The 15,266-nt window shown below is 45.7% G+C and overlaps 1 protein-coding gene across 3 annotated transcripts in view; it reads left to right on the plus strand.

Annotated features, from left to right (window-relative positions):
* The window catches only part of PLPPR4 (phospholipid phosphatase related 4), a 255,398-nt gene that overhangs the window by 200,164 nt on the left and 39,968 nt on the right, over positions 1-15,266 (plus strand). For all 3 annotated transcript variants that reach the window (XM_068242593.1, XM_068242592.1, XM_068242594.1), the window contains one exon: positions 1,612-1,669. In XM_068242593.1, the coding sequence (XP_068098694.1) occupies positions 1,612-1,669 (58 nt within the window). The remainder of the gene's footprint in view (positions 1-1,611; positions 1,670-15,266) is intronic.

The following is a 15,266-nucleotide window of genomic DNA, read 5'->3' on the forward strand; positions in this document are numbered from 1 at the left end:
CAATATGAGACTCATATCTGTGCTAATAATGTTTTATTTCTTAGCAGTACTACACATACAAATCCCTATATCACAAGTTTACTTTCACTTCAGATTCCCTGTAACTAAATCACTATAAAGGTCCAATGGAGTCTCTATGAAGGCTTTACACTTTCTCTGCACAAAAAAACACTTTGATTAGAGCACAGCTTCCTTCTCATTGCAATATTAGTTCGGCGACCTAGTTAACCACTTTCCGACCGCGTCACGCCGATGGGCTTGGCCGTGGCGGCAGCCCCAGGACCGCCTAACGCCGATTGGCGTAAAGTCCTGGGGCTTTGTTTTGCTGGAGATCCTGCTTGGGGGGCGGAGCTCCGCCCCGCCTTCAGTCTCCGAGTGGCTATTGCCGCTCGGGAGACTGATAGACGGCGTGAGCGCCATCTATTTACACTGTGCAGCGCTGCGATCAGCAGAAGCGCTGCGATCAGCAGAAGCGCTGCGATCAGCAGCAGCGCTGCACTGGGGACAGCCGTGTGACACGGCTGTCCCCCTGGGGGACAAGAGAGTGATCGGCTCTTATAGGCAGAAGCCTATGACAGCCGATCACCGTAATTGGCTGGCTATGGGGAGGGAGGAAGGGACTGTAAGTAAAGAAACAGTTTTTTTAAAAAAAGAAAAGCACCAACAATAATATTTGTAAAAAAAAAATAAAACATGGGGGGAGCGATCAAACCCCACCAACAGAGCTGGGGAGAAAAGGGGGGGGGGGGATCACTTGTGTGCTGTGTTGTGCGGCCCTGCAGCTTCGCCTTAAAGCTGCAGTGGCCAATTTTACTAAAAATGGCCTGGTCACTAGGGGGGTTTAGCCCTGCAGTCCTCAAGAGGTTAATGAGTGTGAACTGCTATGGGAAGGAGTTGTCCTGCTAAGGAGCATGCATCTTCTCTGTGTAGGGACATTTTAATCTATCCATAAGGGATTCATTTTCAGAGCAGGTTAAATCACACCTGAACTGAGAGGGATATGGAGGCTGCCATATTTATTTCCTTTTAAACAATGCCCATTGCATTGTAGCCGCCAATTATAAAAATCAACATTGGCGTCTATGTCGTACCATAATTATCTGCTCCATTGGTTAGAGGCACAGGTTCTTGTTAGGCATAATGTGAGCATTAGGGCTAGGATGACATGGAGGTGAAAGTTTGATTCCCATCACCATGAAGACCTCTGTGGCAAAAGCTTTGTACTGAAATAAAGAGTACTTACCTGATATTAATGAAATAACACACATCTTTCCATTTAGTCCTTATATAAAAATTTCATAAGGCTAAAATTAACTTCACCAGCATAATAGTCACTGCAAACAAAGCCTGTATTTTAATAAAGCCTATTTTCATTCATTTTGCTTATCTCTATTGTGTAAAATATGGCTGAAATGATTCAAACTGTCTAACAAAAAAACATTTCCTCTTGTCCACATGACTGTGCCACGTTAGTTATAAAACTTGAAATTAGTTACTATATAGAGAAACGTAATGTAAACTAATTAAAGCTTTCTTGTTGACAAGTAATTGGTTGTGCCTCTAAAGAACTTCTACAAACACACCATAATTGTACTTGTCTCTTGTTGGCAGAAAATCTTTCCCTTCTCAACATGCCACCCTGGCAGCATTCGCAGCTGTTTACATCTCGGTAAGTAGAATCTTCCTTAGTCTCATTGCAGAAATCTCTTATTTCGATGCAGAATATAGTCTTACTTCATCTAATGTGGCATCACATAATTAGTTATAATCTAAAATGCATTCATGTAATAAAGCTGCCAGGCTGCAGCAAATGTGCCATTTGTTAAAGTCGTTAACAGCCAAAGAGGAAACATTAACATTGCCTAGACAGAACTCTGGTAAAATTGGTCAAGCATAAATGTTCTTTAGTTATTCACTAGTGATGAGTGAATATGGACATTTTTGTTTCACCATGATTTTTGCAAAAATGACACATTTTTCCATGCAGATGAGCCTATTCATGAACATATGTAGTCATGAGAATACACATTTTCACAAAGATAAGAGTTTTTGCTAAAGATGTGGACATGAGAATACTCACTTTTGCCAAGTGTATTAACTAGTTCCCGCACAGTGTGCAGTATCGTTGCCCTGCAGGATTTCATCTTAAGTCCCAGGGACATAGATATTTATCTGCCACTGTGCATGCTACTCGCCCGCCGCTGCACATGCACCCGTGCATTGTCGCTACCCATCAGTGGGGAGATCAATAAATGGGAACGCATTCATTGACCTAAGTCCCTGTGTAAATGATTGCCGGCATTAATAAGATGCCTGTGGTCATTGCAACAAACAAACTAACACATACACGTGGTACTTCCTGTTAGTGTATTAAAGTGGTACACAGGAAGTGGTATATGTATGAGTTTTAATAAAATACATACATATACCATTGACATTAACCCCTTACCTCCGCCACTCTTTCAAAGCTAAACAAACAAAACATTTGCATATAAAAAATGACTATTAAAAAATACAGAAATAGTTACCCTAGGGACTGAACTTTTTTAATATGTATATTATGAGCGTATATTACTGTTACTTTTTGTAAATATGGGCTTTATTTCTAAATAAAATATTGTTCCCATACATTGTACTAGGGAAATATTTTAAACATTGTAATAACCGTGACAAATGAGCAAATAAAATGTGTATGTTTTATCTACTGTATAAGGTTTTATTTTAAAACTATAATGGCTGAAAACTGAGAAATAAAGAAATAATTATATTTTTTTCTTATTATTCCTGTTAAAAGGCAATGAGAATAAACTAATTTTAAGCAATTTCTTTACAACCCGAGGACAGCATAATTGGTGGCGAAAAACAAGATATAGATCATTTTGTTGTGATAAGTGGTGATTAAGTTATTGGTGAATGAAAGGAAGAAGCTCTAAAATTTGAAAATTGCTCTGGTCCTTAGGGGGAAAAAACCCTTAGTGGTTAACTAGTTAAGGTCTATGAAGATGAGAATATACATTTTTGCTTAGATGGGAACTTGAGTGAATAAACTATATGGGTGCAAATGCAAGATAAACATTTACACCAAATGCACTGAAGTCAATAGGCAGGAGTAAAAACTTTTTCATGAAAGTTCTCATTTTTGCGAAGATGTTTATCTTCTGAAAATCCTCTATAGTTTTGCAAAATTGTTGAAGTAAGCGGAAATGCAAATTTCGATGTGAAAATGACAAATATTGAAGCTCATCCCTACTGCTCAGTAATAAGCAATCTTACCCATCATTGTTTCTGGGAATAATAAAATAGTTTCACATGGTTTCTGAAGAGGTGCCGCTTTTTGGCCAGTGGATGGGATTTCTTTATCAAGCTACTCCAATATTATTTCAGGGTCTCTCAAAAGGTCTCTACAAAGGCAGTACAGACCTACAAACATGTTTACACCTTTAACCCAAAATGCAGAGAAACATGAATATTTTATTTGGAAATGAAGGTGTATTTTTTTCAGTTTTGTTGTGCGTTTACGCTATATCACTAATAACAAGCCCTTATTTGCAAAAATAACAGTGATATACCCTCATGACATACAGATTTTAACAAAAGTTGAATCCCTAAGGTAAATATTTAGGTATTTTTTTAAATGTCCCTTTTTTAGCAAAAGTTTTATTTTGGTAAGTATGGGAGAGATGGGGAGGTAAGGGGTTTATTAATGGGGATTTATTTATTTTTATTCAATTTAATGTATTGTTTATATATTTTTACTATTTGGCCACCGGATGTCACCCTACTTTATTCCTCTGTACCTCTGAACTATAAACAGTAGTGTGTGTGTGTGTGTGTGTGTGTGTGTGTGTGTGTGTGTGTGTGTGTGTGTGTGCCCATAATTATTCATACCCCTGGCAAATTTAAAGTTGCTTTTATTCAACCAGCAAGTAATTTTTTGATGGGAAATGACATCTCCCAAAAGATAATAAGACGATGTACAAGAGGCATTTTTGTGGTAAAAAAACCCACTTCTCCGCTTTTATTTACATTAGACCAAAAAGTGTCCAGACCAAAATTATTCATACCCTTCTCCATAATCAATAGAAAAGCCTTTATTTGCTATTACAGCAATTAAAGGCTTGCAGACCAGTTTTTTGCATGTCTCCACAGGTAGTTTTGCTCACTCATCTTTAGCAATGAACTCCAAATCTTTCAGGTTGGAGGGTCTTCTTGCAATCACCCTGATCTTTAGCTCCCTCCACATATTCTCAATTGGATTAAAGTTAGGACTCTGGCTGGGCCACTCCAAAACCTTAATGTTGTTGTCTGCTAACCATTTCTTCAACACTTTTGCTGTGTGTTTTGGGTCAATGTCATGCTGAAATGTCCACTGGTGCACATCCACTGGTGCACAAGGCCAAGTTTTTTTGCAGACTGTCTGATGTTGTCATTGAGCATCTTCAAGTATTGCTCTTTTTTCATGGTGCCTTTTACTGTGATTAGGTTCCCTGGTCTCCACTGCACCCAATCTTGACACTCAATGGGCCCTATGCAATTACCAAACTCGCCAGCGCTAAGTGCTGGCGAGTTCTTAAATTACGCATCAGCAAGGTCGCCTAATGCAATTGCATTTAACACCCCCCAGGGCGGAAAAGAACTCGCTTGGGCGATATAATCGCCCAGCAAGTTCCTATCCCCCTATGCAATTGCATTTTGCACCCCCTGGGAAGCGATGCTTCCCGCCAAACATAGGTGCTAACTTTTCACCTGCTCTGAGCAGGCAAAAAGACCTATCGCCGGTGTCTGCGGGCTGTTTTTGGCATCTGGGAGCCTCCTTTACTAAGGAAACCCCAGATGCCAGGGATTTAAATAGGTAAAGGAGTCAGTTTTGACTCCTTACCTATTTAAAATGTAACAAGAAAACATACCTCCATCGTTCCGGCTCGCCGCATGTCCCACGCCGCTCCTCCGCTCATCTCTGCCTCTGTGAGTATTCTTGGAGCCTGGCAAAGCATCTTTGAGTCTCCCGCCGGGGCTCCCCATTCATCCACTAGGTGGCCCAAAGAGAATCATCCTGATTCTAATTGGACCAATGAGAATCAGGATGATTCTCATTGGGCCACCTAGTGGATGAATGGGGAGCCCCGGCGGGAGACTCAAAGATGCTTTGCCGGGCTCCAAGAATACTCACAGAGACAGAGATGAGCGGAGGAGCGGCGTGGGACATGTGGCGAGCCGGAACAATGGAAGTATGTTTTTTCAGAATTTCCCAGCAGCGACGAGCGGCAGGAGGCGACGGGCGGCTGGTAAGAGCCTTGCGACGATGCGCGCATCTCCCGGGGAGCGAGGCAGCAGTGGTGTGGTGCTGAAGGACAGCTCCCCAGCGCTAATGCCTCGCTCCACATCGCTGGCCACACAGGAGCATCGCTCAGCGAATACCTAGTATTCGCCTGAGTTATGCTCCTTTACGCAAGGACATCGCTCAGGTGAAACTGGCAATTGAATTTGCCGGTAAATCCTGAACGATGTGAGGAGATAAGAAGCTCGCATGTTTTCAGCTTCTTATCTCCTCGAATTGCATATGGCCCAATATGTTTTATAAGGATTTATAAAGGCTTAATTCACTTTTATTGAAAAAAAAATACTAAAAATAGTCCTCTTTATATTTTATCAAGGAATTCAACATTCATAAATATCACAACAGAATATCAAAAATGTAATTCAGGAATGAGCATATGTGTGGCTTGACGTAATGAACAGATCAAGAGCATTAACATATATTGTGTAGTAGGTAACAAAATAAGTTAATTTTGTGTAGAGTAGGCCCTTCATTAGGTATTTATATCAAAAAATTCTCATAGGCCCAGTCAAAAGTGAAACCAGAAAAATCATATATACTCCCTGTTTGCTGCATGCTGGGTTTAACCACTTGCCCTGGGATGATGTGAATTAGTGTTGGGCGAACATCTAGATGTTCGGGTTCGGGCCGAACAGGCCGAACATGGCCGCGATGTTCGGGTGTTCGACCCGAACTCCGAACATAATGGAAGTCAATGGGGACCCGAACTTTTGTGGTTTGTAAAGCCTCCTTACATGCTACATACCCCAAATTTACAGGGTATGTGCACCTTGGGAGTGGGTACAAGAGGAAAAAAAAAATTTGCAAAAAGAGCTTATAGTTTTTGAGAAAATCGATTTTAAAGTTTCAAAGGGAAAACTGTCTTTTAAATGCGGGAAATGTCTGTTTTCTTTGCACAGGTAACATGTTTTTTGTCGGCATGCAGTCATAAATGTAATACATATAAGAGGTTCCAGGAAAAGGGACCGGTAACGCTAACCCAGCAGCAGCACACGTGATGGAACAGGAGGAGGCGCAGGAGGAGAAGGCCACGCTTTGTGAGACACAACAACCCCGGCCTTGCATGAGGGCAAGAAGCGTGCGGATAGCATGCTTTGTACCGCCATGCAGTCATAAATGTAATAAAGATAAGAGGTTCCATAAACAGGGACCGGCAACGCTAACCCAGCAGCAGCAGCAGCAGCAGCAGACGTGATGGAACAGGAGCAGGTGCAGGAGGAGAAGGCCACGCTTTGTGAGACACAACAACCCAGGCCTTGCATGAGGGCAAGAAGCGTGCGGATAGCATGCTTTGTACCGCCATGCAGTCATAAATGTAATAAAGATAAGAGGTTCCATAAACAGGGAGCGGCAACGCTAACCCAGCAGCAGCAGCAGACGTGATGGAACAGGAGCAGGCGCAGGAGGAGAAGGCCACGCTTTTTGAGACGCAACCCAGGCCTTGCATGAGGACAAAAAGCGTGCGGATATAGCAATGCTTTTTGCCGCCATGCAGTCATAAATGTAATACAGATGAGAGGTTCAATAAACAGGGACTGGAAATGCTAACCCAGCAGCAGCAGACGTGATGGAACAGGACTAGGAGCAGGCGCAGGAGGAGAAGGCCAAGCTTTTTGAGACACAACAACACAGGCCTTGCATGAGGACAAAAAGCGTGCGGATATAGCAATGCTTTTTGCCGCCATGCAGTCATAAGTGTAATACAGATGAGAGGTTCAATAAACAGGGACCGGAAACGCTAAACCATCCCAGATGTTCATTGGTCATGTTACTTGGTTGGGGTCCTGGAGTGTTGCGTAGTCGTTTCCAATCCAGGATTGATTCATTTTAATTTGAGTCAGACGGTCTGCATTTTCTGTGGAGAGGCGGATACGCCGATCTGTGACGATGCCTCCGGCAGCACTGAAACAGCGTTCCGACATAACGCTGGCTGCCGGGCAAGCCAGCACCTCTATTGCGTACATTGCCAGTTCGTGCCAGGTGTCTAGCTTCGATACCCAATAGTTGAAGGGTGCAGATGGATTGTTAGACACAGCTACGTCATCTGACATGTAGTCCTTGACCATCTTCTCCAGGCGATCGGTGTTGGAGGTGGATCTGCACGCTTGCTGTTCTGTGGGCTGCTGCTGCATGGGTGTCAGAAAATTTTCCCACTCCAAGGACACTGCCGATACCATTCCCTTTTGGGTACTAGCTGCGGCTTGCGTTGTTTGCTGCCCTCCTGGTCGTCCTGGGTTTGCGGAAGTCAGTCTGTCTGCGTACAACTGGCTAGAGGAGGGGGAGGATGTCAATCTCCTCTCTAAAGTCTCCACAAGGGCCTGCTGGTATTCTTCCATTTTGACCTGTCTGACTCTTTCTTCAAGCAGTTTTGGAACATTGTGTTTGTACCGTGGATCCAGAAGGGTATAAACCCAGTAATTGGTGTTGTCCAGAATGCGCACAATGCGTGGGTCACGTTCAATGCAGTCTAGCATGAATTGAGCCATGTGTGCCAGAGTCCTACCAGAATCCTCATCATCCTCTTGTGAGCGTTGTGATAGTTGTTGTGATGCATCATAGTCGTCACCTTCCTCCTGGTCTGCTTCTGCTGACCATTCGCGTTGAATTGTGGAAGTCCAACGTGCACCGCTCTGGCCCTCGTCAGTGGTGGCATGAAATTCCTGCTCCAACTCCAGCTGTTCCTCCTCCTCTTCTTCGTCATAGCTGCTGGGGCCAGCGTTCCCTGAGGCGGATGGCCTGATGTTGGTACCATCACGCTGATCGTTTTCTCCTTCAGATTCCCCCAGTTGCATCATGACAGCTGTTTCCTTGATTTTTAACATCGACCTCTTCAGTAAACACAGCAGTGGTATGGTAATGCTGACTGAAGAGTTGTCACTGCTCACAAGCAACGTGGATTGCTCAAAATTTTGGAGGACTTGGCAGAGGTCCAACATGTTGGCCCAATCGGATCCACAGAAGCTTGGCAGCTGGCCGGATGCGCCTCGGTACTGCGCCGTCATGTACTGGACCACTGCACTCTTCTGCTCGCAAAAGCGGGCTAGCATGTGCAGCGTAGAATTCCAGCGCGTAGGGACATCACACAGCAAGCGATGGTGGGGGAGATTGAAGCGCTCCTGCATCTTGGCGAGTGCCCCCGAAGCAGTACTGGAAGTTCTACAATGTTTGGCCACTCGACGCACCTTCAACAGAAGATCGGCCACGCCTGGGTATGTCCTCAGGAACCGCTGAACTACTAGGTTCATCACGTGCGCCAGGCAAGGGATGTGTGTCAGCTTAGCCAACCTTAAAGCGCGAATGAGATTACTCCCATTATCACACACAACCATGCCCGGTTTCAGGTCCAGCGGTGCCAGCCACAAATCCGTCTGTTCCTTTATTCCCTTCCAAATTTCCTCCCCTGTGTGCTGCTTATCCCCAAGGCAGATTAGCTTCAGCAACGCTTGCTGACGCATGCCAACAGCTGTGCTGCACTGCTTCCACGATCCTACTGCTGCTGGGTTAGCGTTTCCGGATGAGGTACAGCTTTGAGATGCGTTGGAGGAGAAGGAGTCAGAGAGGTAGGTGCTGCTGTTATCCAGTGGGAGGGACGGCGGTGCAGCTGTTTGTGGCGTGGGCAACACCCGTGCCGTAGCAGGTGAGGAATCGCTGCCAGGCTCCACAAGGTTCACCCAGTGCGCGGTAAGGGAGATGTATCGACCCTGGCCGAACGCACTCGTCCAGGTGTCAGTGGTGAGGTGAACCTTGCAGGCAACGGCATTCTTCAAGCTTCGGGTTATTTTGCTGACCACGTGCTCATGCAACTCAGGCACTGCAGAGCGTGCAAAGTGGTAGCGGCTGGGAACCACGTAACGTGGGATGGCCACTGACATCATGCCCTTGAAGCTGTTTGTCTCCACCAATCGATATGGCAGCATTTCGCAGGCCAGAAGCTTGGCTATGCTGGCTGTTACTGCCACGGCCCGGGGGTCATTTGCTGGCAATTTCCTCTTGCGCTCAAACATCTCCGACACAGACAACTGAACCGTAGCGCTGCACACGGAAGGGCTGTTGGTTGTTGTGTTTGAAGAACACTGGGAGACCTCAAGAGCACTACTCCGGAAAGTGACAGTGTCAGCGTCGTCTGATGTTTGTGAATGTTGTGAACCACGCAATGGCTGGGCTACTGCTGCTGCTGAGGCGGGTCTGGTGAACCCAAGGGAGGCAGTGTTGTTTCTGGTACCCTGTCCTGACGCGTTTGCCCAAAGAGTGGGATGTTTGGATAGCATGTGACGGCTCATGCTGGTGGTGGAGAGGTTGTTAATACTTTTCCCCCTGCTCAGGCGGGTCTTGCACACCTTGCAAATCGCCATGGTAACATCCTCAGTGCAGTCTTCAAAGAAAGCCCAGACTTTGGAGCACCTGCCTCCTTGCTGGCGATTTCTGTTTGCTCCTCTTTTGCCTCTCACTTGAACTTCCACGCTTGTGGTGCCTGAAATTGCGCGCCGCCTACCTTGTGGCACAAGGCGAGCTCGTGCAGCAGTGGGTTCTTCAACAGACTCATCTGTGCTGCTGCTACGACGGCGATGTTCTCGTTCACAAACAAAATCTGGGTCTCTGTCCACATTGTCCATACCCTCCTCTTCCATCTCCTCAAACTCGTCATATGTCATTGTGGGCCGCCGCCGTGGAGTAGAGCTCCCCACAACAACCTCTGCGCAGCACACTCCAACGTCGTCTTCCAGATCTTGTCGGCCGACCTCCTGCAATTGCAACCCCTCCTGCCCAAATTGCTCTGGGATTTGGGTTTCCGAGTCCTCTTCGGACTCGCCTTGTATTTCAGTGCGCGGTGCATTTCCCACAGTTAACGGTTGTGAATCCAGGCACAACATTTCTGGCTGTTCCTCCATTGACCTTTGAAAGGTGGAAGTTTGTTGGGCTGGGAATAGCTCCTGCGAATACCCCATTGTGTCCTGAGGTAATTCATCGGACTGGTTATCTGGCAGTTGTGTGCGTGGTGTCGCTGCCGGTTGTGTCAGCTTTGTGCCCACTGGCTCCTTGTAACTGGCTGAGGACTCGGACCTCGTGCGTGATGTGCTGGTGCTGCTTAACCCACTGCTGGACGCTTGAGAGGTCATCCAAGTAATTATCTGGTCCTGTTCTTTTGGATTTGTGAGGGTTGTTGTCCTGGACAACATGGGCGGTATTGAGTGGGTTTTCTTGGGTGCTCCCCTGTGGCCTGTACGTGAACCGTCAGGGGAAACACCTCTTCCCTTGCCCCTCCCTCTTTCACCGGATTTCTTCCTCATTTCACTTATCCTTACAGTACACGCTGACTGGCAGCAGTACAGTGGCAGTACAGAAATGCTATACAGTACCACTATTCCCAGCAGCGACACAGAGCACAATGCTATACAGTGACGGGTGAGCGGTGTACCACTATTCCCAGCAGCGACACAGAGCACAATGCTATACAGTGGCGGGTGAGCGGTGTACCACTATTCCCAGCAGACACAGAACAGTACACAGAATGCTATATAGTGTGGCTGAACGAGCGGTGTACCACTATTCCCAGCAGACACAGAACAGTACACAGAATGCTATATAGTGTGGCTGAACGAGCGGTGTACTACTGTTCCCAGCAGACACAGAACAGTACACAGAATGCTATATAGTGTGGCTGAACGAGCGGTGTACTACTGTTCCCAGCAGACACAGAACAGTACACAGAATGCTATATAGTGTGGCTGAGCGAGCGGTGTACCACTATTCCCAGCAGACACAGAACAGTACACAGAATGCTATATAGTGTGGCTGAACGAGCGTTGTACCACTATTCCCAGCAGACACAGAACAGTACACAGAATGCTATATAGTGTGGCTGAACGAGCGGTGTACCACTATTCCCAGCAGACACAGAACAGTACACAGAATGCTATATAGTGTGGCTGAACGAGCGGTGTACTACTGTTCCCAGCAGACACAGAACAGTACACAGAATGCTATATAGTGTGGCTGAACGAGCGGTGTACTACTGTTCCCAGCAGACACAGAACAGTACACAGAATGCTATATAGTGTGGCTGAACGAGCGGTGTACTACTGTTCCCAGCAGACACAGAACAGTACACAGAATGCTATATAGTGTGGCTGAAAGAGCGGTGTACTACTGTTCCCAGCAGACACAGAACAGTACACAGAATGCTATATAGTGTGGCTGAACGAGCGGTGTACCACTATCCCCAGCAGACACAGAACAGTACACAGAATGCTATATAGTGTGGCTGAACGAGCGGTGTACTACTGTTCCCAGCAGACACAGAACAGTACACAGAATGCTATATAGTGTGGCTGAACGAGCGGTGTACTACTGTTCCCAGCAGACACAGAACAGTACACAGAATGCTATATAGTGTGGCTGAACGAGCGGTGTACTACTGTTCCCAGCAGACACAGAACAGTACACAGAATGCTATATAGTGTGGCTGAACGAGCGGTGTACCACTATTCCCAGCAGACACAGAACAGTACACAGAATGCTATATAGTGTGGCTGAACGAGCGGTGTACTACTGTTCCCAGCAGTGACACACAATGACTGGGGGGGACCCTGGCTAGCGTGGCTGGAGCGCGAACTACCCTGCCTGCCTACCCAAAGCTAAACCCACAGACAAATGGCGGAGATATGACGTGGTTCGGGTATTTATTTACCCGAACCACGTGACCGTTCGGCCAATCAGAGCGCGTTCGGGTCCGAACCACGTGACCCGTTCGGCCAATCACAGCGCTAGCCGAACGTTCGGGGAACGTTCGGCCATGCGCTCTTAGTTCGGCCATGTGGCCGAACGGTTTGGCCGAGCACCGTCAGGTGTTCGGCCGAACTCGAACATCACCCGAACAGGGTGATGTTCTGCAGAACCCGAACAGTGGCGAACACTGTTCGCCCAACACTAATGTGAATGCATCTGGTTGGTTCAGATGTTGCCTTACTTTCTAATATTTTATATGATTTTTCTGGTTTCACTTTGGACTGGGCTTATGAGAATTTTTTGATATAAAGGCCTGATGAAGGGCGTATTCTGCACAAAGCGAACTTGTGTTGTTGCCTACTACACAATATATGTTAATGCCCATTACGTCAAGCCAAACATATACTTATTCAGTCTTATGAAGGCTGTTTTTATCCTGAATTACATATTTGACATGCTGTTGTAAAATTTATGAATATTGAATTCCTTGATGAAATATAAAGTGGACAATTTGTTGTGTCAAAAAAGGGAATTAAACATTTGCTACTGCAATACGTTGTTGTGGACTCTAGAAGAATTAGAAGTCATTATAAAACATACTGAGTACTGTAAACCAGTGTTACTCAACATTTTATTGGTAAGTACCCTTTTAAAACCCTGTACTCACCAAGTACCCCCTAGCATAGTAAACATTATCAAAAGTACCCCTTGACAAATGTATATTTAATCGTAGTACATTATAATTGGTTCTAAACAATTTCCAAGCATTTACTGTTGCTTTTAATTAGATAAAACACTGATTTGGTGTTGTTTAATTAAGATTTAATATTTTCTAAAACTCTAAATGTGCTACTCTTGGTTTAGTGTACCAAGCCCGAATACCCCCTGGAACCATCAGAAGTACCCCCTGGGGTACGTGTACTACACATTGAGAACCTAGGCTGTAAACAGTACACAGGAAGTAATGCGTTTATGTTTTAGTTTCAGTTTGTCAATGACAGCCGTCATCTCACTGATGCTGGTGATTATTAGTTACCGGCAGGGCTGGTTCTCTCATAAAGCAAGGTAAAACGTTTGCATCAGGCGCAGGGATTTCAGGGGCAGCATTTTTGTACTGTGTGTACCTTCCTGAGGAGGAATGGAGTGGCTGAGGGTGAGCAGTTTGTTTGTCACAGACTCACAGCCAGCCAGTGTGCTATTGTGCTGAGCTGCAGCATGTCATGTAAGAACAATTAATGAAGCAAAGTAAATTGTCGGGTGCTGTGCGATCATTCCAAACCGGGGGGAAGAGGGGGGGGGGCGCATCCTCCCAAGTTTGCCTCAGGCAGCAAAAAGTCTAGAACCGGCCCTGGTTACTGGTACTATGATCGGTAAATGGGAATGCGTGTTTCTATTCACCCATTATTGCACTAACCAGCAGTGCGAGAATCCCTGCGGGAGATTGTGGTGAGGTACGTATATCTACTGACCTCTGCCTTGTCTAGTCCAAAGCAGGGAGATCTGTGCTGTGTTTGGCTATGTACTCACACATACACTCAGATGATTAAGTCTAGACTTCAGTCACAGTCCAAGTCAGCATGCAAAGAACGTGATGCAGAGAGCTCTGTTCATTTTACACCTGTCTTGGGTTTTGGGAAAGAGCTCGTTTTGCATATGAAACATTCTGTTAATGTTCGATACAATACAAAGTCAGACATTGATTGACATGAAGACAAGCTTTTAGCTGTGCTGCAAATACATCTTTTTCCCTCCTACAGACAGAATAGCTCCGGCAGGAAAGGCAGACAGCCAAACTCGCTAACTATCAATTAATTCTTCATGGAAGGCAGTCATATTCTGCTTACTCCCACACATTAACCAGTGTGTGCCCATGTGAAAGCCTTATTTTCACTAAATAAATAAATGAAAATGCCTGCGTTTGAAGACTCTTGCTTCAATAAACCTTTAATAAATAGGAAGGTCCAAGCAACTGTCTTTACTTAGGGTGATACTGACACCTCAATTCATTTTTCAAGCAAATCAGGCAGCGAGCTATAAATATCTATAAATAGCTATAAATGTCACAGAAGCAAACTAAAGACAAAATATCCTGCACTGAATCCATTCAGCAATGATATACCTGACAGGAAGTGCTAAGAGGAGATGTGACCGTGTACTGCAACATATAAAACGTGAGATGATACAGAAGCTAATGATCAGGAACTTAAAGTGAATGGGAACCGCATTTAAAAAAATGAGACAGATACTTACTCAAGGAGAGGGAAGGCTCTGGGTCCTATAGAGCCTTCCGGCTCCTCTCCTGGTCCCCTCATTCCAGTGCTGGCTCGCCCGGTAGCAGTATTTGACTAAATTAGTCAAATACTGCTTTACCCGGCTGAAGGAGGCTTCAGAAGTCTTCAGGGAGCCCGAGTGCTGCTGAAGAAGGGCGGCCCTGTACTGCGCCTGCGCAAGCACGCTCTCTTGCACGCTCACGCCTGTGCAGTATGGAGCCGCACGTCTTTGGGAGGACACGGCTCCCGAAGACTTCCAAATACACTTTCGGCGGGGGATTTAAACGGGGCCGAGCCAGCACAGGATAGAGAGCACCGAGAGAGAAGACGGAAGGCTCTATCCGACCCAGAGCCTTCCCTCTCCTTAGGTAAGCATTTGCTTCATTTTTTTAAAAATGCGGTTCCCATTCACTTTAACAAGAAATCACCGGGCACCCCTGCGAAACTTTGGATGCCCCCTCACTTTCTGCACAGGTAAACTGAGAACCACTATTATTCAATTGGCTAGTGCACACTGCAATGTGTTTTCCCCATGCAGATAAAAACTGACAGCAGTGAAGCACTGCACACATTTTCTCAATCAATTACATTAGCTTCTGTGATAAATCTGCTGATTTAACACGTACAGACACACATGGTGTGCAGAAAACGCATACAGACAATCAACAGATGAGTGTGCTCCCAGCCTCAGCTTATTACACTCACTCTGTCCATCTATGATGAAGCAGAACTGGCTCAGCAAACTTTTCCAGCATCACTACAGTACAAAGCACTTTGGAAGGGGTAGAGGGGTTGGGGACAGGGTGTTGTACACAAGAGCCTGTTGCACACTGAATGTGGACTGGTTACAAATCTTTGTCTGCAAAACTTTGTATGATTCCTTAACAGTGGCTGAGCAGATGCAGTAATTATAACAATTGTGCAGAGAGCAA

This window comes from Hyperolius riggenbachi, chromosome 6 (assembly GCF_040937935.1).
Source record: "Hyperolius riggenbachi isolate aHypRig1 chromosome 6, aHypRig1.pri, whole genome shotgun sequence".
Taxonomy (NCBI): Eukaryota; Metazoa; Chordata; class Amphibia; order Anura; family Hyperoliidae; genus Hyperolius; species Hyperolius riggenbachi.